Source organism: Schistocerca cancellata, chromosome 9 (assembly GCF_023864275.1).
Source record: "Schistocerca cancellata isolate TAMUIC-IGC-003103 chromosome 9, iqSchCanc2.1, whole genome shotgun sequence".
In the NCBI taxonomy this organism is placed as follows: domain Eukaryota; kingdom Metazoa; phylum Arthropoda; class Insecta; order Orthoptera; family Acrididae; genus Schistocerca; species Schistocerca cancellata.
In genome coordinates this window covers 68860682-68884670 of record NC_064634.1, presented here as the reverse complement: position 1 = coordinate 68884670, position 23989 = coordinate 68860682, and the positions used below count along the sequence as shown (strand labels likewise).

At 42.2% G+C, this 23989-nt stretch overlaps 1 protein-coding gene across 1 annotated transcript in view; it reads left to right on the top strand.

Moving 5' to 3' along the window:
- The window catches only part of LOC126100839 (cytochrome P450 6j1-like), a 101020-nt gene that overhangs the window by 46174 nt on the left and 30857 nt on the right, over nucleotides 1-23989 (top strand). Inside the window, exons 4-5 of the mRNA XM_049911492.1 lie at nucleotides 15627-15886; nucleotides 19491-19614. Of these exons, the coding sequence (XP_049767449.1) occupies nucleotides 15627-15886; nucleotides 19491-19614 (384 nt within the window). The remainder of the gene's footprint in view (nucleotides 1-15626; nucleotides 15887-19490; nucleotides 19615-23989) is intronic.

Genomic DNA, 23989 nt, shown 5'->3' with positions numbered 1-23989 from the left:
TTATCAGGCAGTGGAGATGTGTAGCCCATGCAGTATTTGTTCGCAGAAAGCCGTGTCGGAACTCTGCCTCAGTCTCAATTCGTTCACTTCATGCGCCGGACTCTGACAACGGCTTATCAAAGAGTTTAACTGTTAGAAGAAATGCATTTGCAAACATTTTCATATTTGTCTGTTTTCAATTATTTTTGTCATATTTAAAATGTATTGTACCAACATTCAGTAGGGCACGTATCCCTTCCCTGCCACACCTTTTTGTTCTGTCACCTGCTCAAGAAGTGAAAATACCTGCTAGGAGAGCGAAATGGCCAGATTGAGATTGGTTATCCTAATGACAGACACACGCATATTTGTGCCCATTTATACTTTCATTAATCTCTTATGCTAAAGCGAACTGAAAAGCCGCTTGCGGTCAGACATGCCACAAAGTGCACATCACTACTGCACATACAGAGAACAGACTGTCGCGGTGGTGAGTGCTAGAAGGAAATCAGCATTTCTTGCTTTCTCTGTGGCTACACCACGGCAATGAACGGTACGGAAAGAGTAAAACGGTCATTTAGAGAGGAAATTGAATTCGCTGGCGGAGCAGTGAGGACGCTTGACATTTCTTCGAAAAGCTTTAGTGACGAATATTCGTATCAGAGTCATCTGAGGAAGAGCAGAGATGGTTCAATTTCTTATTGGGCCTTTGTGCAAGATGAATTAACGAAGCACGACACAGTGACGGGAAAAGCAATTATACCTCCCGAAATGTTAACGACCACTTCAAAAGTCCTTGCCGCTGGTGCATTTGGAAATCCAAATTTATTTGTAGATTAGACACACTAGTCCTATCTGTCCAGCATGGGTCAGGGAAGGATACGTAAGATTGTGAATGTGCTACTTGCCTATATCGACAGTACTTGAGCAATGCGTGGCTCTATTTAGAAATGTAGCTTGACATAGTCGTAAGGTCAGGCCATACATGTCTGCTTTCATGCCCAGTAGCTAAACTCGCAGAAAAAGGCTTACACCTGTGATCCTGACGTCTAAATATCTAAGCATTGTCAGGTAATGCAGTCTGTTAAGTGAAACAAGATGCAATGAAACTCAGTAATAGAAAAAATAAAAACGTTTTATTCTAATGTATAATTGTCAGCAAAAGGTTTAAATTGGATGAACTATTTTATTCAGTCAGTCAAACATAGAAACTGTTAAAAATGGTGGTCCTACAATAAACCATTAAAATGTGAAACAAGATGATTCTCAAATGCAGTGAAGCTTGCTTATATGCGTAAATACACGGAAGCGCCAAAGAAACTGGTATATCCATGAGGATTCAAATACAGAGGTATGTAAACGGGCAGAATACGGCGCTGTGGTCGGAAATGCCTATAGAAAACAACAAATGCCTGGCGCAGCTGTTAGATCGGTTGCTGTCGCTACAATGGCAGGTTATAAAGATTTAAGTGAGTTTGAACGTGGTGTTCAAGTCGGCGCACGAGTGATGGGACACAACATCTACAAGGTACCGATGAAGTTGGGAGTTTCCAGTAAGATTATTTCACGAGTGTACCGTGAATATCAAGAATCCCGTAAAACATCAAATCCCTGACATCGCTACCGTCGGAAAAGTATACTGCAAGAGCTGGACCAACGACGACTGAAGAGAATCATTCGACATGACAGAAGTACAACCCTTCCGCAAATTGCTGCAGATTTCAGGGTCGGGCCATCAACAAGTGTCAGCGTGCGGACCATTCAACGAAACATCATCAATATGGGCTTTCGGAGCCGAAGGCCCACTCGTGTATCCTTGATAACTGCACGACACAAAGCTTTACGCCTCGCCTGGGCCTGTCAACATCGACATTGGACTGTTGATGACTGCAGACATGTTGCCTGGTCGGACAAGTCTCGTTTCAAATTGTATCGAGCGGATGAAAGTGTATGGGTATGGAGACGACCTCAAAAATCCATGGACCCTGCATGTCAGCACGGGACTGTTCAAGTTGGTGGAGGCTCTGTAATGGTGTGGGGTGTGTGTAGTTGGAGCGATAGGGGACCCCTGATACGACTCTGACAGGTGACACATACATAAGCATTCTGTCTGACGAACTGCATCTGTTGATGTCCGTTGTGTATTCCGACAGGCTTGGGCAATTCCAGCAGGACAATGCGACACCCCACACAACCATAATTGCAACAGAATGGTTCCAGGAACACTCTTCTGAGTTGAAACTCTTCCGCTGGCCACCAAACACCCCAGACATGAACATTATTGAGCATATGTGGGATGCCTTGCAACTTTCTGTTCAGAAGAGATCTCAGCCTCCTCGTGTTCTTACGGATTTATGGACAGCCCTGCAAGATTCATGGTGTCATTTCCCTCCAGCACTACTCCAGAAATTAGTCAGGTCCATGCCACATCATGTTGTAACACTTCTGCGTGATTGCGGGGGCCCAACATGATATTAGGCACGTTGCTTTGGCTCTTCAGTGTAGAATGGTAGCATAATCCCCAGGTGCTATCCATACATCGCCAGTGCACAAAAAACAGAGCTTCAGTTGATTAACTAAACACAACTTGCACGCCAACTCATAAAGCCCACTTATGGCACTCAACATATCAATATGTGTGAATTCATGAGTAGATCCTCGCATTCTACACTCCTGGAAATTGAAATAAGAACACCGTGAATTCATTGTCCCAGGAAGGGGAAACTTCATTGACACATTCCTGCGGTCAGATACATCACATGATCACACTGACAGAACCACAGGCACATAGACACAGGCAACAGAGCATGCACAATGTCGCCACTAGTACAGTGTATATCCACCTTTCGCAGCAATGCAGGCTGCTATTCTCACATGGAGACGATCGTAGAGATGCTGGATGTAGTCCTGTGGAACGGCTTGCCATGCCATTTCCACCTGGCGCCTCAGTTGGACCAGCGTTCGTGCTGGACGTGCAGACCGCGTGAGACGACGCTTCATCCAGTCCCAAACATGCTCAATGGGGGACAGATCCGGAGATCTTGCTGGCCAGGGTAGTTGACTTACACCTTCTAGAGCACGTTGGGTGGTACGGGATACATGCGGACGTGCATTGTCCTGTTGGAACAGCAAGTTCCCTTGCCGGTCTAGGAATAGTAGAACGATGGGTTCGATGACGGTTTGGATGTACCGTGCACTATTCAGTGTCCCCTCGACGATCACCAGTGGTGTACGGCCAGTGTAGGAGATCGCTCCCCACACCATGATGCCGGGTGTTGGCCCTGTGTGCCTCGGTCGTATGCAGTCCTGATTGTGGCGCTCACCTGCACGGCGCCAAACACGCATACGACCATCATTGGCACCAAGGCAGAAGCGACTCTCATCGCTGAAGACGACACGACTCCATTCGTCCCTCCATTCACGCCTGTCGCGACACCATTGGAGGCGGGCTGCACGATGTTGGGGCGTGAGCGGAAGACGGCCTAACGATGTGCGGGACCGTAGCCCAGCTTCATGGAGACGGTTGCGAATGGTCCTCGCCGATACCCCAGGAGCAACAGTGTCCCTAATTTGCTGGGAAGTGGCGGTGCGGTCCCCTACGGCACTGCGTAGGATCCTACGGTCTTGGCGTGCATCCGTGCGTCACTGCGGTCCGGTCCCAGGTCGGTGGGCACGTGCACCTTCCGCCGACCACTGGCGACAACATCGATGTACTGTGGAGACCTCACGCCCCACGTGTTGAGCAATTCGGCGGTACGTCCACCCGGCCTCCCGCATGCCCACTATACGCCCTCGCTCAAAGTCCGTCAACTGCACATACGGTTCACGTCCACGCTGTCGCGGCATGCTACCAGTGTTAAAGACTGCGATGGAGCTCCGTATGCCACGGCAAACTGGCTGACACTGACGGCGGCGGTGCACAAATGCTGCGCAGCTAACGCCATTCGACGGCCAACACCGCGGTTCCTGGTGTGTCCGCTGTGCCGTGCGTGTGATCATTGCTTGTACAGCCCTCTCGCAGTGTCCGGAGCAAGTATGGTGGGTCTGACACACCGGTGTCAATGTGTTCTTTTTTCCATTTCCAGGAGTGTATTTGGTTTGAATTCCAAGAGTGCAATCGAAATAAGTTATGAAGTTCAATCCTGTATATCGTCTAATACTCACAATAATGTCAAAGGTCCAGTCAGCTCTCAAAATTTGACCCACTGGCTCGGAAGTTTTATAAGTACGAACGAATCTTAAAGTATTCGCGTGGTCACTTTCCACCCAAAATAAAGCTTTTACCGCTTTTTCAGGCAAACCAAGTGTTACCTGAAGACTGTCCTGCACAAATCTTGACTACTGAACCCATCTGGCAGCTCGACACAGTCTGCAAACTCAGCTTCCCCTGAGTCCTTCCTTGCTCCCAAGAGCCACTCAGTGAGCCAGAATGCCCAATCACCTCGCCGTTCTCGCCAGTCAGAACTAGTGTTTTCCTACCAAGAACATGCACAGTTTACTTAAATTTAGAAAATGGAAACCATTTGAGTAATAACAAAGATACAAATTAGGCACATGATTTAAATAAATGTTCACTTTCTTCTGGTTCTGTACAGTCCAAACACAATATTCTGTACTAAAACTGTAGTCATAAATAATCACAGATCTGGTGCATATACATTTATGACAAATAACAAAAAATATACGTTAAAACTTATCCAATGGTATCAAATTTTGTGGACAATACCCCATTTTTAAGTTGCAACTACTTTTAATACTGGCCAAACTAACTTTTAGTCAAATAAATCAGCAAACAGTTAATGATCAAGACAAGTGTAATAAGGTAATGTAATGGCGAGATATTAGAATTGCCATACTGCATTCATTTTTTGTTTTAACTTTGGAGAATACGATGGTCTGAAATCTTCACATACGGTAATAAGAAATATATAAAAACGAAAAAATCCATAAATAAAATATGTATAAATGTGTGGCTTTCGTGAAAGATAGCTAAAGCCCTAAGCTATCGCCCAGTACTATGAAAAGTTCAACAGTTACTCATTTAACGACATTTGTAAGAACACTCAAATTTGTTTACGATGATCACTTAACGTGTATAGTTTTTACGATAATTATAATAGTAATGTCTCTAAAGGTGGGACTCAGTGTCGTGAGTACTCTGTCATCTTTGTAACTGTTCTATGATGAACCATCGAATTATTACAGAGTTAAGAAATATTTAAATATCGCCATCTTCCAAAATGAAGTAAACACCGCCATTGCCCACGTCTTACACATTGAACCATACTTCCTATTGACCAGAAGCTCACCCTGGCCATCAACTTCCTCAAGAAAAACCATCGTTTATCTGTCACTGGTCGTTCCTTTGTAGGCGAGCGCGTGAATGACAGTGAAAGCCCCTTCTGTCATATGCCTCAACGGCATGCCTCAGCCAAGCCAACTCTTACATTGTACCTCTCAAACTTTAATCTGGTCGAATTCTCAGCAGCATACGGGTTATGTTACAACTACTAGCACCAATTTCTTATGAGGCTTCAATGGCACGAGTTTCTCTGCAGTACTGCAATGGCGAAGTTTTTATTTTCTTTAATTTCATCTGCTGTTGTCTAAAGTTCTATGCTCTAATATTCAGCATCTTTTGCTTTATACTGTACCACATTTTTTTCTGTTGTGCTAATCTTTACCTCTGTTATCGAAAAGGCACAACTTCAGTTCATATTGTTTGGTTCAAAGAGTGAAGTATTTTTTTCACCAAGTTGCCATATGCTGACTTCTTTCTTACCTAAAGCACTTTGTCAGTGAGACACAACAGCTATGAATCTGGTGAATTCTTTGGTTCAGGAACGTTATCACATCGGTAGGGGTAAAACACTTCCCCCATACCAGTGATTTAGAAATGTTGTGGAAAAGAGTTATCTGCTCATCATTTAGGTCTTTAGTTTTTACAGTGCACTTTAGTACCTGGTCAATGTTATATGTATTAATGAGCTAGCAGTATAGTAATTGCAGTAGAACCTGTTATTACGTCCTCATATTGTACGTTTTCCCGCAATTTTTGTTATTTTTTGTTAATACCGTCGTAAGCCCTATTCTTTCAACTAATTGTTTCCTTGCTGTTAAACATTTTGTATGGATAACATTTTCACTTTTTTTTTCTTTTAAACCGATACCACATGCCTTAACATCGATGTTCAGCCCAATTTATATGGGAACTAGACCGTGTTCCCACCCATGCACAACCTGTAGGATCATGATTAACATAAAACTGTATAGTTTTAACATTTTATTTAATTTTTACATGTTTGTGTTTAACGTCCATTCTTGAAACAGTTCATTCTTTTAATGTTGGCAAAAACAAACAACGCACACATTTCTAGGAAAAACGTATCTGTTCAGGAACCTATTCGTAAATGTAGTAAATAAATTGGTGACTTATCTGCTTATTGACATTGTCACGTTGCTTGCTGTTGTAAACTTGTACTATGTACGAGGTGCATTCAAGTTCTAAGGCCTCCTATTTTTTTTCTAATTAACTACTCACCCGAAATCGATGAAACTGGCGTTACTTCTCGACGGAATCGCCCTGCAGACGTACACATTTTTCGCAACGCTGACGCCATGATTCCATGGCAGCGACGAAGGCTTCTTTAGGAGTCTGTTTAGACCAATGGAAAATCGCTGAGGCAATAGCAGCACGGCTGGTGAATGTGCGGCCACGGAGAGTGTCTTTCATTGTTGGAAAAAGCGAAAAGTCACTAGGAGCCAGGTCAGGTGAGTAGGGAGCATGAGGAATCACTTCAAAGTTGGTATAACGAAGAAACTGTTGCGTAACGTTAGCTCGATGTGCGGGTGCGTTTTCTTAGTGAAACAGCACACGCGCAGCCCTTCCCGGACGTTTTTGTTGCAGTGCAGGAAGGAATTTGTTCTTCAAAACATTTTCGTAGCATGCACCTGTTACCGTAGTGCCCTTTGGAACGCAATGGGTAAGGATTACGCCCTCGCTGTCCCAGGACATGGGCACCATCATTTTTTCAGCACTGGCGGTTACCCGAAATTTTTTTGGTGGCGGTGAATCTGTGTGCTTCCATTGAGTTGACTAGCGCTTTGTTTCTGGATTGAAAAATGACATCCACGTCTCATCCATTGTCACAACCGACGAAAAGAAAGTCCCATTCATGCTGTCGTTGCACGTCAATATTGCTTGGCAACATGCCACACGGGCAGCCATGTGGTCGTCCGTCAGCATTTGTGGCACCCACCTGGATGACACTTTTCGCATTTTCAGGTCGTCATGCAGGATTGTGTGCACAGAACCCACAAAAATGCCAACTCTGGAGGCGATCTGTTCAACAGTTATTCGGCGATCCCCCAAAACAATTCTTTCCACTTTCTCGATCATGTCGTCAGACCGGCTTGTGAGAGCCCGAGGTTGTTTCGGTTTGTTGTCACACGATGTTCTGCCTTCATTAAACTGTCGCACCCATGAACGCACTTTTGACAAATCCATAACTCCATCACTACATGTCTCCTTCAACTGTCGATGAATTTCAATTGGTTTCACAGCACGCAAATTCAGAAAACGAATGATTGCACGCTGTTCAAGTAAGGAAAACGTCGCCATTTTAAGTATTTAAAACAGTTCTCATTCTCGCCACTGGCGGTAAAATTCCATCTGCTGTACGGTGCTGCCATCTCTGTGAAGTATTGACAATGAACGCGGCCTCATTTTAAAACAATGCGCATGTTTCTATCTCTTTCCAGTCCAGAGAAAAAAATCGGAGGCCTTAGAACTTGAATGCACCTCGTAAAGGTATTAAAACAAAAATATCTACCTTGTACCAAACATTATACCCATTTCTGAAAAGTCAGTACTCGTGTGCGTATTTTTGAGATTCGTTTACAAAACAAAAGGAAAATATCAAAGTGCAAGCTCCACTTGTTTCAGCAAATGTACAAAGATTTTCTACCTACAAGCATGTATTGTCCGACAACAGACGTGCCCTCACTTTTGAGACCACCTCAGCACACTCAGATAGGACAGTAATACGAGCACATACAAATGGCGGTAGTGTCGCATACAGAAGGTATAAAAGGGCTGTGCATCGGCGGAACCGTCATTTGTACTCAAGGCGATTCATGTGAAAACGCTTCCGACGTGATTATGGCTGTGCGGCGGGAATTAACAGACAATGAACGTGGAATGGTAATTGTAGCTATGTGCATGGGACATTCCATATCGGAAATCGTTAGGGAATTCAGTACTTCGATATCCACAGTGGCAAGAGTATGCCGAGAATACCATGGACAACTCAGCGGCCGACGGCCGTCGCTTAACGAGCGAGAGCAGTGGCGTTTGTGTAAGGTTGTCGGCGCTAACACACAATCAACATTGGGTGAAATAATTGCAGAAATCAGTATGAGATGTACGACGAGCGTATCCGTTGGGACAGCGAGGAGAAACTTGTTAATGGGTTATGGCAGCAGATGGCTGATGCGATTGCCTTTGCTATCAGCCACGGCCGCCTGTATTAGAGGCCGGAGGACTGAAATGTGGCAACGTTACAAGGCCTACCGCATGGCTGTGGCTATAAGGTAGCGAACGGAAGCAGTTGTTTACGTACTTTCGCGGTGTTTGTTTTATCTGACATTTCAGTGTAATCAGCGCCGGCTTTAGGGTGGGGCGACCCGGGCGGTCGCCCAGGGCGCCGGGGCCCAAGGGGCGCCACATACTAAACGCATGTAAAAAAAAAATATTACAATTTACAATCACCCATTTCGCGAAACTAAAATATTATTCAGTCTCATTCAACATACGTCGCTAATCTCAGTACAGGGGTGCTTCAGAAAAGAAAAGAAATATTTGGGATATACGAGCCTGTTTCAACCACATTTTACGCATCTTTTCTTTGTTTGGAACACGCAAAAACAATTTTCTGGAGTTTTTGTAGATGTTCAGTGCAGTACTACGCAATATTTTTAGACAATTTCCCAAAACGTGAATGCCCAAACAATATATCACTGCTATACTGACTGTTACAGCAGCGACAGCAGCATGCTGGACTGACGTCACAGGCTACACAAGACTCACTTGGAGCGTCTTAGCGGGCTTTCAGATTATTTGTATTTCATTTCCATTTAAAAAAATAAAATACTCAAATTTACGATGGAAAAAACCATGTTATGATCATAAGATGACGCCATTAACCACTTAAGACGATTTCTAGAAAACAGTCAAATACCGTGTTGCAAAGCACTGCCAGGTTCGCTATTTATACAATAAAGGGCGCCAACTGGACGACTCGCCCGGGGCACCTGGATGGCTAAGGCCGGCCCTGAGTGTAATTATGCTATACTGGACTTATGTTATTTCAGAAGTTGTTGAATATTCTTTCAGTGGTGTAGGGGTGCAGTATCTTCTGACGGGAAAACTACAAATTGATAATTTGGAATCACGGTTTAGTAGGTATTGTCAATTATCGGGTGAAAACTACAATGTTTCTGTAACCCAGGTATTTAAACGGATGTTGACGTGAATCCGTTTGTAAGAGTTTTGAACAACATAGGCAATGAAAATGTTGATGTACACCAATCTGTGCTTCTGTATGTTTGTCGTTATGCAGCACACAAAACAACACAATTGCTCAGTTGTACAACATGCACTGATTTTGTTTTAGACACACACACCACAGAAAAATATCCGAAGTGGATTGACTGTACCATCAGATATTGTTGTGGAAATTGGCACTTTTGTATATACAATTATGCAGCTTTTAATATCTGAAGAGTATGAAACAAAATTCCTCACTTGTCAAAATTAAAAGCAGTTACTACTCAATCTGGTTGGCCAAGGAGTTGAATCACATGTTTCTCTGCAAATATTTGTAACAGATTCATGTCTCTGTGGCAGGTCACTTAGTGATATCTACAAAAAGCTGGTTTCCATTATGTGTAACATTTTGTTAAATAATTATACCAAACTCCAAAATGATCATTTAATATGTTCCAAGAAGGAGGGAGTTAAAAGAAAATTAAAAGCATTACATAATTTTTGACACAAAATTATGAAACTTCTTTCTTACCCACATCCTCAGTCCTTAAATGCTCTGATTAGTACTGGCAAGGAGGAAGTGGCCACTATGAAATAAACTTTAATGCACTGATAAATTTCAGTCATGCTTCTTATGCAAATCCTACAGCAAGGTCACCAGTTCATTCTGACTCAGAAAGATGTGTGAAAGTATTTAAATAGATTGTGTATGACCTGTGATTTAAAAAAAAAATCTAACATACTAATGAACAATACACAAAACGTTCGTTAAAAATTATTATTATTATGCCACCGTCATATACAAAGGTGTGAAAGATATGTTGCAGCTGTCAGAAACTTTTATATTAGTTTGTCATTTATATAGGAAGGAACATGATAATGCATTTCACATAACAGACTGAAATAATTGCAAGTCTGCAAATAATGTTAGTAGGCACCTCACAAAATTGTTTGCTGAACTTGTATCTCCAAATCTCGGGTAAGAAACGTCATAATACACTCCTGGAAATGGAAAAAAGAACACGTTGACACCGGTGTGTCAGACCCACCATACTTGCTCCGGACACTGCGAGAGGGCTGTACAAGCAATGATCACACGCACGGCTCAGCGGACACACCAGGAACCGCGGTGTTGGCCGTCGAATGGCGCTTGCTGCGCAGCATTTGTGCACCGCCGCCGTCAGTGTCTGCCAGTTTGCCGTGGCATACGGAGCTCCATCGCAGTCTTTAACACTGGTAGCATGCCGCGACAGCGTGGACGTGAACCGTATGTGCAGTTGACGGACTTTGAGCGAGGGCGTATAGTGGGCATGCGGGAGGCCGGGTGGACGTACCGCCGAATTGCTCAACACGTGGGGCGTGAGGTCTCCACAGTACATCGATGTTGTCGCCAGTGGTCGGCGGAAGGTGCACGTGCCCGTCGACCTCGACCTGGGACCGGACCGCAGCGACGCACGGATGCACGCCAAGACCGTAGGATCCTACGCAGTGCCGTAGGGGACCGCACCGCCACTTCCCAGCAAATTAGGGACACTGTTGCTCCTGGGGTATCGGCGAGGACCATTCGCAACCGTCTCCATGAAGCTGGGCTACGGTCCCGCACACCGTTAGGCCGTCTTCCGCTCACGCCCCAACATCGTGCAGCCCGCCTCCAGTGGTGTCGCGACAGGCGTGAATGGAGGGACGAATGGAGACGTGTCGTCTTCAGCGATGAGAGTCGCTTCTGCCTTGGTGCCAATGATGGTCGTATGCGTGTTTGGCGCCGTGCAGGTGAGCGCCACAATCAGGACTGCATACGACCGAGGCACACAGGGCCAACACCCGGCATCATGGTGTGGGGAGCGATCTCCTACACTGGCCGTACACCACTGGTGATCGTCGAGGGGACACTGAATAGTGCACGGTACATCCAAACCGTCATCGAACCCATCGTTCTACCATTCCTAGACCGGCAAGGGAACTTGCTGTTCCAACAGGACAATGCACGTCTGCATGTATCCCGTGCCACCCAACGTGCTCTAGAAGGTGTAAGTCAACTACCCTGGCCAGCAAGATCTCCGGATCTGTCCCCCATTGAGCATGTTTGGGACTGGATGAAGCGTCGTCTCACGCGGTCTGCACGTCCAGCACGAACGCTGGTCCAACTGAGGCGCCAGGTGGAAATGGCATGGCAAGCCGTTCCACAGGACTACATCCAGAATCTCTACGATCGTCTCCATGTGAGAATAGCAGCCTGCATTGCTGCGAAAGGTGGATATACACTGTACTAGTGGCGACATTGTGCATGCTCTGTTGCCTGTGTCTATGTGCCTGTGGTTCTGTCAGTGTGATCATGTGATGTATCTGACCCCTGGAATGTGTCAATAAAGTTTCCCCTTCCTGGGACAATGAATTCATGGTGTTCTTATTTCAATTTCCAGGAGTGTATACTGCTATGAAGCACATGTGAGTTATTGAAAAGTTCATCGTTGCAAGGAAACGAGAATAAAATGCGTAATTCCGACATAAAGTCGGCGTAATACGTGATTGCGTATTTATATCTGACACGTCGCCTGCATTCGACGAAATCTAAACTTCAGTCTCGGACTAGCTGGTCACGCTAGCCGGCCTACTGACGTCACAGCTTACGACGTTGTCACCTTGACGACTCCGGCCTCTAATATAGGCGGCCGTGTATCAGCACATCGCCTGCAGCGTCGCTCCACGGCTTGTGGCCATATTGGTGGGACCCTAGACGAGTGGAAAACAGCGGCCTGATCAGATGAATCCCGATTTCAGTTGTATTTACATGGAATAGACTAGGTCGTTTTGGTGCAACTGAACCGATCATTAACTGGAAATGGCTGTGTTCGGCTACTTGGAGACCATTTTCAGCCATTCGTGGACTTTATGTTCCCAAACAACGATGGAATTCTTATGGATGAGTAAACGCCATGCCACTGAGCCGCAATTCATCGTGGTAGGTTTGAAGAATATTCTGGCCAATTCGTGAGAATGGTTTGGTCACCCACATCAGACGACATGAATTCCGTCGAACATTTATGGGACATAGTCGAAAGGTCAACTCGTATACAAAATCCTGCTCGGCGACACTTTCGCAACTATGGACGGCTATAGGGGCAGCATGACTCAGTACTAGAGATGGGCAAACTGACACACTTAACTGTTTCGGAACAAATGAAACAGTACAATGTAATGTTTCGATACGCTGTTTCGAAACAGTGAAACAGTTTGTGTTTTGTAATCTAATAAACCTACACATTTTCTCATCTTGAATGTCTACTGTATAAGTATGTCCATATAAACACAAATGAGGTGCGAGAGCGCTAATCATTTCGCAGAAAGTATGAAACTATCACTTGGGCGTCTTGGCAGTTTCGTATTTCCTGCAGCAAATGCGCTGCTTTCGTGTTGTGTGACTTTCACGCTTTTCAATTGGCTGAGGACAGCCATAGCTGAAGACAGAAGATCCATCATGAACGGAACTGGAGGTAGGAGCAAACTGCAGAAACAACGGATTTGCTACTGGGATTCCCACATTCCGTTAGTGTGGGTAATATACCCATCCTGCTAATTTCCATGCACAGAAAGGGAATCATTGTGGATAATAGGCACAGTGACTATAGACTCACAAATAACGCCAAATAATTCGAATAAATAACAAAATATAACAGAAAAAAATTTTATCTTTCAAGGTGTTTCGAACCGTTACTATAAAGCCACCATACTAACCGGCCCTTCCCGTTCACCATTACACTATCAGTGGTATGTCAAACAGACTGCTCACAATTATACCTAGATCAAATTTATGTATATGTCTAATAACTGTCACTCTACGCCTTTTTTTATTCAAAATGTTGTAGGCTTACTTGCGTTTCTTAATATGATTACTGTAAATGAAAAGAGAAGCGTACGTTATAAAAAAAAGTGTAATTTAATCGAATGATTTTCACATATTTATTATTTTGAATGTGAATAGTATGCGTTGTTTTATTGTTTGGTTTGTGTTTATAAAGCAGATGTTACGCCATTTCCTAATAGGACAGTCAGCTAGAAACGAAGCTTTATTTTCGTATATCTTAAGCTTCATTCGATTGCTTGTCAAAAAGATTTCGACACTCTTGAAAGTGTTTCACGAAGTGTTATGTTGTGTTTTAGTATCTGTACCGAGCCCGAATCTCGTACGACACAGAGCGGAATGAAACATCACTGTTTCCATACAATTAGTTCGTTCCAAGCGCAGGTGGACTGAAACAGACTTATTTTGAAACAACGATACAGTTTCTGTGTCTGGCTCGAGATCGAATCTGGTGCGGTTATCCGAGACAGGGGCTGAATGAAACACCACTGTTTCGAAACAGTGAACAACAGCCGTTCCGAAACACTGAAACAGTTCCACGTATCGATACACTGTATCGAAACATTGAAACAGTGGCCAAGTCTACTCAGTACTTCTACAGGGGATTTTCAACGACTTGTTGAATCCATGTGAAATCTAGTTGCTGCGCCGGGAAAAAGGAGATGCGACACGATATTGGGAAGTTTCCCGCGACTTTCGTCACCTCAGTATACACTGGAATATGTGGTTATACAACAATTTTCGTATATCTTCAAAGATTGAGTTAAAGAAAACATTCCGATTTTAAATTTTTTGTGATTTCAGTTCTAACCCCCAATAAAGTTTTTCATTGCTGAAGCTCATTTCTTGGTCAAGTGTTTGGGACGAGGGAAAACTAGATGCCCCATAAATGACAAAATGAATTTTTGTGCAGAGTTTCATAGTTGAACTAAGAGCTGGAAACAGAGAAATAGTGTACCAAATTGACTGTCTTGAGGTCTCATTTTTTAAGAAAGTGTTTACTTGTTTGAAAGTAATCAGGGCAATTAAGAAAAACTTAATTAGTGATTTGAAGGAAAACTGAAATATTTCACGAACAGCTGCCACGTAAATGAAGTGTCAAAAAGTTCATCTCTTCAGGACCTGTCTGTTTGCTTCGAAAAAGTTGCATTGGTGTCATACTGGATTTTTTAAATGACTTCTTTCGAAACAAGTACTAAATTTTGCAACATTTCGAGAATAACAGAAACTAGGAAGACGAATGAGGTGTTAATCTTCTATTTTGCGCATAAGAAATTACATTGGTGTGATACTTAACTGTCAAATTGATTTCATTCAAATGAAATTTAGGACATTTCGAGACCAGAAGACGCTGGCGGAGAAAATATGGCGTCAATAAGATCGCGCTTCCCAAACAAAATTGGAAAATTAAGAAATAAATTTTAAAAAGTAGATCAAAAGTTTTGTAAAATGATTTACGTAACAGTAGGGAAAATAATTGGAGAAACATTTGGCGCACCTTTGAATGATATCCAAAATCATGTACAGCAAATGAAATGCGTCAAATGTTTCTTTGATCTATTTTATTTCTTAATTTAAGGCATATTTTATCACAAAACATTTGAACGATACTTTTCAAACTATTTTTATATTTATAAGTCACGTTACCAGTGTATCATTTTTACGACGTTTTATCTATATTTTCAGGTCGTTTTAGTGATAATTTTCAAACCTATGTCTTTCTTCATGTTCGTAAACTAAATGAGTTTAAGTACGGATGGGTGCCACCACTAGCCCCCTTCTATGGGTACCCCTGCTTTGGTTTCTACGGTATCTCAAAAACCATTAAATGGACACTTAGAAGCGGACTTGCATGATCTTGCTTTGTTATATAGCTGCAACAAAAAAAGTTCAAATACGAAGAGAATATGAACTTTCGAAATGTTGTGCAACATAAGAAACTTGAAGATTAGTTGCATAGATTGGATAACTAATGGAAAGGTACTGAATTGAATGAGGAGAAATATCACAAACCGAAAACAAGGAATCAGGTGACCATCCTGCTGCATAAAAATGCAGTTATTTGAGTAATGAAGGGAAATGCTGGAATGAGGGGTGGGTTTTGCGTAGGGGGACCAAAGTTTAAATACAGTAAGCAGATTCAAATGGTTGTCAGTTGCAGTAGTTATGCAGAGATGATAGTGGTGTGTAGAACTGCATCAGACCAGTGTTTGGACTGAAGATTAAAACTTGCTGTTGCAGATAGCAACGTGGAAGTGCAGGAGCTGATGGCGTGCTACACGACCGACGCGGTGTGTTCGGCATTTGTGGGCACGAAGGGTGGCGCCCTGCAGGACCCTAAGGCACCCATGCGGGAGAGCCTGAAAAGGATCATGCGCGACGACTTGGTGGGGCAGCTGGCTCAGGCCATGAGCTTCCTGGCACCCAAGCTGTTCGAGAAGCTCAACATCAGCGTCGTCAGGAAGGAGTTCGAGGAATTCCTTTATAAGACTACTGAAGAGGTATGACCACCTAAAAAAAAGCTCTAGTTTTTAAGTGCACAGCACCTAAAGTTTTTTTTCGATCAGTAATGTGTCAGATGTCGAGGTAGAATGGGATAGGAATGATGATGGAAATAGGATCACATTTGAGGAAGTGGAAAAAATGGTCAACAGATTGCAGTGCAATAAAGCTGGTGGGGTGGATGAAATTAAGTCGGAACTCATCAAATACAGCGGAATGTCCGGTCTTAAATGGCTACACAGGATAATTGAAATGGTCTGGGAGTCGGGACAGGTTCCATCAGACTGGACAAAAGCAGTAATCACACCAATCTTTAAACATGGAAACAGAAAAGATTGTAACAACTACAGAGGTATCTCTTTAATCAGCGTTGTGGGTAAAATCTTCGCAGGTATTGTTGAAAGGAAAGTGCGAGTATTAGTTGAGGACCAATTGGATGAAAATCAGTGTGGGTTTAGGCCTCTTAGAGGTTGTCAGGACCAGATCTTTAGCTTACGGCAAATAATGGAGAAGTGTTATGAGTGGAACAGGGAATTGTATCTATGCTTTATAGGTCTACAAAAGGCATATGACTGGGTTCCTAGGAGGAAGTTATTGTCTGTTCTACAAGATTATGGAATGGGAGGCAAACTTTTGCAAGCAATTAAAGGTCTTTACATGGATAGTCAGGCAGCAGTTAGAGTTGACGGTAAATTGAGTTCATGGTTCAGAGTATTTTCAGGGGTAAGACAAGGATGCAACCTGTCTCCACTGTTGTTCATATTATTTATGGATCATATGTTGAAAACAATAGACTGGCTGGGTGAGATTAAGATATGTGAACACAAAATAAGCAGTCTCGCATATGCGAATGACTTAGTTGTGATGGCAGATTCAATTGAAAGTTTGCAAAGTAATATTTCAGAGCTAGATCAGAAATGTAAGGACTATGGTATGAAGATTAGCATCTCCAAAACGAAAGTAATGTCAGTGGGAAAGAAATATAAACGGATTGAGTGCCAAATAGGAGGAACAAAGTTAGAACGGGTGGATGGTTTCAAGTACTTAGGATGCATATTCTCACAGGATGGCAACATAGTGAAAGAACTGGAAGCGAGGTGTAGCAAAGCTAATGCAGTGAGTGCTCAGCTACGATCTACTCTCTTCTGCAAGAAGGAAGTCAGTACCAAGACTAAGTTATCTGTGCACTGTTCAATCTTTCGGCCAACTTTTTTGTATGGGAGCGAAAGCTGGGTGGATTCAGGTTACCTTATCAACAAGGTTGAGGTTACGGATATGAAAGTAGCTACGTTGATTGCAGGTACTAGTAGATGGGAACAATGGCAGGAGGGTGTACACAGTGAGGAAATCAGAGAAAAACTGGGAATGAACTCTATAGATGTAGCAGTCAGGGCGAACAGGATTAGATGGTGGGGTCATGTTACACGCATGGGAGAAGCAAGGTTACCCAAGAGACTCATGGATTCAGCAGTAGAGGGTAGGAGGAGTCGGGGTAGACCGAGGAGAAGGTACCTGGATTCGGTTAAGAATGATTTTGAAGTAATAGGTTTAACATCAGAAGAGGCACCAATGTTAGCACTGAATAGGGGATCATGGAGGAACTGTATAAGGGGGGCTATGCTCCAGACTGAACGCTGAAAGGCATTATCAGTCTTAAATGATGATGATGATGATGATGATGATGATGATGATGTTATGCACAAATCTCGAGCACTGGGTTCCAGAGGAAAAATGGTCCTCTTAGAACAAAAAAAATATTGACTATGTTCCTGTTTATTTATAAGACTCAGACAGAAAAATTGGGTACCAGCTGCCTCATTCTTCCTTCCTCAGCATGCTTAAAAATGTTCCCAAAAATTTTGGCATTCAAACATATTCACACTCTTTTTGACATGCTACCCACCTCAAACTTTCACAAGTTCCTCTAACTGTAGCTCGCTCACACCCACCAGTTCACTGCTGTAAGTCGCTCATACCTATCCACTCCCAGCTGCCCTTTCTCACTCACTCACTCACTCACTAATTCAGCTCAACTCACTCTCATAATCTCTGTCATTGTCTCCTGTGTCACAGCCATAGTCCCCTTCATTTTGTCCTACTACAACTGTCACCTCTCACTGTCACTCCTCCCTCTTGCTCTCTCTCACTCCTAATATCTCATTCTTTCCTTCCTGTTGCTGCTGTCTGTTCCCACTGTCACTGTCTCTCTCTTCCTTGTTGTCATTGTCATATACTGTCTCATTATCATTGGCTCCCTCTCATCCATTTCACTTTCTCTTTAATTCCCTCCCCTCCTCCCCCCCCCCCCCCTCCTCCTCTGGCAATGTCTCCTTCACTCTTTTCCCAGCACTGTTCTTTCACTGCCAACTACGTTCCACTGCCACTGTGTCCCTGTGTTTCTTTCAGACTGCACTGTTTCCTTCACTCTCTCTACGACACAATCACTGCCTACTATCTCTCAGTATTTATTATTTTCCCATCTCTACCCACGTATTCCCACCTCAGAAAAAAAGTGGTGCAAATATGTTTGCATGCCAAAATTATTGGGAAAAATTTTAAAGGTGCTGAGGAAGATAGAATGAGGCACCTGGTACCTCACTTTCCAGTCATTCTCTTAAATAAAAAGGAACATATTTGCATTTTTTGTGCTCTGATAGGAGCATTTTTCTGCTCATTCCCTACTTTTCCCTGCTGGAGCAGGGCATGTAACTCATATGAAAAGAAATGTATTGGTCAGTAAAATTTAGGTAGTTTACTTACGTGAAACTTAAATAATGCAAAGTAAATTTTACAACTCAGACCGAATTTCATCTGCAAAAAAATTTGTGCGCTTCAGTACTACAACATGGAGTTCTGTGATGATAATGGAGATACTTTTCAGCATGTTTCTCCAAGAAACATCACTTTATAAACTGTGTTTTCGTTCCATACCAGATTTCACATGCTTATTTTATGTGTACAAATAGGATAACTTTCAACCTCTGTATCTCGGAAATGGATAAAGATATCAAGAAAGTTTTCAAAACTGGTCAAGGATGGGGATCTGAGAAATAAATTGGAAAAATTTCAGTCATTTTGTATGCATAGCCGTTTTTGAATGCTAGCTGGGTTTTGGTCTGCTGGTGACGGTGACAATATAGTAAAAAACCTTTTTGTTGAGTTTTCCAGGTAACTGCCCATGAACTAATGCCTCCATAAGTCCCATCAAGCCCACCATAGACTAAATTAAATGCAAAAAGAACCAGCCAATTTGCTCCATTTGTCTAAGAAGGAAGAAGTGCATAATATTCATTCTTTGACCCTGTATTGTAGGATAGTGGGTATACAAATGGTGCCTAGCCCAAGGGCTATCCAAAATGCTTTTATCACCAATAAAACCTAAGGTATGAGCACCAGATAATCCCATTTTTGTGTGCGGTGTTTTGGAATGTACTAGCTACACATGCTGTCACATGTGTGCTGGTTGTACTGAAGTGCTTTAAAAATTTTCTCAGTGTGTTTATTGTGCAACTACATTCCATAAACTTCTTCTTGAGGAAACCACTCTCCAGTTATGAACTCCTAAAAGTTAGTCTGTTCTATGATGGCTTTCGTTGTTTACAGACAATGGCTTACCGCAAGAAAAATGGCATAGTGCGAGAGGACTCCATCGACATGCTGATGCGTGTCCGTGATGGACAGACGGATGAGTCAAAGCGCCTGCGAGATGAAACTGGCCAGGAATTTAGTACGTACTGTAGTTACATTCTACACTCTGCCACTACTCCTATTATGTAGAAGTAAGTTGGAATTCACATTTAGTGCCTTGGATAACTACTTATGCACTGACTTTGTCATTTGAGATGGTCGGATGACATAGCATTTTGCTGATACACAAGGTGTTTATAAATTAGTTATACAAAAGTAATCTTTAACTGTGGAAAAGGTATGTAACTTAAAGAAATGTATGGTACAGCACTGACTTAAGTATATCTTCAAGTTTTATTTACCAATATTCGGTGTGGCCACCTCTTGTAACACTGTAGAACTTTTTTAATAGCATCATCCAAGACTGCTGGGTGACCCTGACCCAGCATCCTATGTGATGTGCAGACAATTTTGGTGAAATGAATCCACCAATTACTAACCATTTGCCTTTGAGGCAGTGACTTGCGATATTTTGTCCTGAATTGTGTCTCAACTGTAGTAGCGTACTTGGATTCATGAAACATAAACAACACTGTGCATGCTCTGACAATTATATGACCCTGTGATGATGTGCAGTAACTCATCTGTGCATGCTATCTAGGGGGAATTTGGGAACTAATGGTGTTAGGCAGGAATAAAACTTGTAGATATACATTCAGCATTGTATCAAACATTTCTATAAGTTATTTACCCTTTCCCCAATTAAAGGTTACTTTTGTATAATTAATTTATAAATACCTTATACACCTTTGAACAATTTTTCAGTTCCACACTGGGAAGTTATTTAATGTGGCAACCTTCATTAACAGCACTATAGGCAAATCATTTGTGGTGATAGATTTATTTTGCTTTCAAACTCGAAGAGCTTATTTACAGTAATTAAATTAAAATCCTTTATGTATCAAGTTGTAATTAGGTATGGTTATTAAAATAATTTTACTTAACATGATGTTTGCAATCAATTGAAAAACAGGCTTAGGTGAGCTAGCAGCAATATCGTAATTTAGGTACATCAACAACTGCTTGTACGTTGTAACGGAACATATTAAAGGCTTTACTGTACCGAAGTATGCGATACCCTCCAAATTCAACCAGTTTAACGAGTATTTATGATTATAGAAAAGTTATTGTGTATGGTAACAATGATTGCGTAACATGTCTCCATAAACAGTCAACCCATTAAATTATACTGAATAACTAACCCACACAAAAGTTAATATCACTTGATCACTGATACAGCAAATGTCATCATGTAAAAACACTGAGTTCATCTTAAATAATTGATATGAAGTACGAAAAATAGTGTACAACTTAGGTATTTTGGATCTCCTTAAATAAAAATCACCCAGTGAAACCTATTTGTTCACTAGGAGCGGTTTCACTTAGTATTCACGAAATCAATCCTGTTTTAGACGAAAACCAATGTATTCCTTAATAATTCATGTTAATTACTTATTTATGCAAATTAGAGAAGTCAATTGACAAACTTCTAAAAAACGGACTTTTTGTAACAAAGAATTATTCTGTCAAGTCAACAAATCTGTTTGTCATTTTAATAACATGTTAAATTATGTCACTCGATGCAAATTAATAACTTTTCTGCACAAATTATGATAACAGATGTACATGTGACTTGTAAACTATATCTCTTTTTAGTAGTTCTTTGACAATGTTATAAATACGAGCAGCAAGAAGGGTCGAGAGGCAGTCGGAATGTCACTTTGGTACAGTGTGTTTGTGTGTTATTGTTTGAGGTGGATAAACAATGCAAAGAACATGTAAAGGAAGTTGTGTTGTGTCATAGTCTTTGGTGGACAGTGGAATTAAGATGGCCACCAGAGAAATAAATATTTGAAGTTTACATATTTGTGGGTTTCGTTCATCCTTTATCATCAAAAGCACATAAAACAAAACACGGGACCTCATGTTTTTAACCCTAGACAACCAGATTTAGAGCCACCATCAACCTCGAGACACAGCAGCGATCCAGTAAGCAGCAGTGATTACTACAATGCATTGTAATGGCGCCAACCTAACATCAAGTGCTAACAAGCTCCGTAAATGGGAGTGAAATAGTGCGATTATAGCAATTAGCAATATCTACGACCAGGCGACCATTACAACGTCCACATGAATAATTGTTTTTGGATTGTGATGGTCGTTACCCTTTAAAAATGACTTTATATTTTATTGTGAAGCATCTGAACATGGCAATATCTTTCATCAACAAACTATACTTTAAAAAAGCAGTATTTCTCTTGAATTTATGGTAATCTGTGTCTCCATCCTGAGTGTTACTTTTACAGTGAGATGAATAGAGTGTGGGCAGGTTGACATTTACTCAGATATTTTAGTGCATTTATTACCAAGTGGTGTGTGTTGATGGTAAAGCATCTTGTTGCTTTCTAACTGAGTGCATGATGGCAGGAAGCAGGGGTTGCATGTAAGGTTGCAACCCATCTGGGCGGAACCACACGTCTAACAGCAATGATTCACTCATCGTCATCACTTTATACTCCTCACGAGGCAGTCTCCTAGGAGACATAAAAGTGACTCATATCAGATGTGGCAGTAAGTCCCCCACAGGAGGACTGCCTCTAAATGTCTTCTGTTCCCTGGCAATCTGCAAAATTCACCAAGGGTATATGTTTACCACTGATTGGTCAGCAAAGGTTCTTTGTTCCACCGCTCCAATTATACTATCTACGCAAAAGTATGTGGACAGCTATTAGAAGGACATTAATATGGTGCGTGTCCAGCTTTTGCCATTGTAACTGCTTGAACTCTGCTCAGTACACTTTCAGTGAGGTGACTGAATGTTTGTGGAGGAATGGCAGAGAGTTGAAACCAGGGCAATAAGTGATATTGGACACTGGGGTCTGGAACAAAGTTGATGTTTCTAACTTATCCCAAATGTTTTCATTGGGTTCAGGTCAAGACTCTGGGCAGACCAGTCAACTTCAGGAATATTATTGTCAACAAACCATTGCCTCAGACATGCTGCTTTACTACAGGGCTTGTTATGCTCATACAATCATTGTTTCCAAACTGTTCCTCTACTGTACACAGTACTCAATGCTGTAAAATGTGTTCATGTCCTTAAGTAGTTATCATTTTCTGTTGGACAAGTTGCTGACCTGCTATATTGTAGTTAAATGATAAATGATCTTTCTTTCTACGTATTCGCAGCACATTACACTTTTCTACATTGAGATTCAGTTGCCATTCCCTGCACCATGCATCAATTCGTTGCAGATCCTCCTGCATTTCAGTACAATTTCCCATTGTTACAACCTCTCAATATACTACATCATTATCCGCAAAAAGCTTCAGTGAACTTCCGATGTTATCCACTAGGTCATTTATGTACATTGTGAATAGCAAAAGTCCTACGACACTCCCCTGTGGCACACCTGGAATCACTCTTACTTCGTAAGACTACTCTCCATTGAGAATGTCATGCTGTGTTCTGTTATCTAGGAACTCTTCAATCCAATCACACAATTGGTCTGATAGTCCTTATGCTCTTACTTTGTTCATTAAACGACTGTGGGGAACTGTATCAAATGCCTTGCGGAAGTCAAGAAACATGGCATCTACCTGGGAACCCGTGCCTAAGGCCCTCTGAGTCTCATGGACGAATAGCACGAACTGGGTTTCACACAGTCGTCTTTTTTTAAACCCTTGCTGATTCCTACAGAGTAGATTTATAGTCTCCAGAAAAGTCATTATACTCTAACATAATACGTGTTCCAAAATTCTACAACTGATCGATGTTAGAGATATAGTTCTGCACATCTGTTCAATGTCCCTTCTTGAAAATGGGGATGACTTGTGCCCTTTTCCAATCCTTTGGTATGCTACACTCTTCTAGAGATCTACGGTACACCTCTGCAACAAGGGGGGCAAGTTCCTTCACATACTCTGTGTAAAATTGAACTGGTATCCCATCAGGTCCAGCGTCCTTTCCTCTTTTGAGCAATTTTAGTTGTTTTTCTATCCCTCTGTTATCTATTTCGATATCTACTATTTTGTCATCTGTGAGACAATCTAGAGAAGGAACTACAGTGCAGTCATCCTCTGTGAAACAGCTTTGGAAAAAGACATTTAGTATTTCAGCCTTTAGTCTGTCATCCTCTGTTTCAGTTCCATTTTGGTCACAGAGTGCCTGGACATTTTGTTTTGATCCACCTACCACTCTGACATAAGACCAAAATTTCTTAGGAAGTTCTTTAGGCATTTGCCAAACCCAAACTGTTACATCAGATTGCCACAGTGTATAGTGCCTCATTACCTCAAATCACTGATTTCCAGTCACTGACTGTCCAATGGCATTGCTTTTTACATGAATGCAAGCATTGCATAGCATTGACTACAGAAATGTGTGGGTTATGAGGAGCTGTCTAACCATTGAC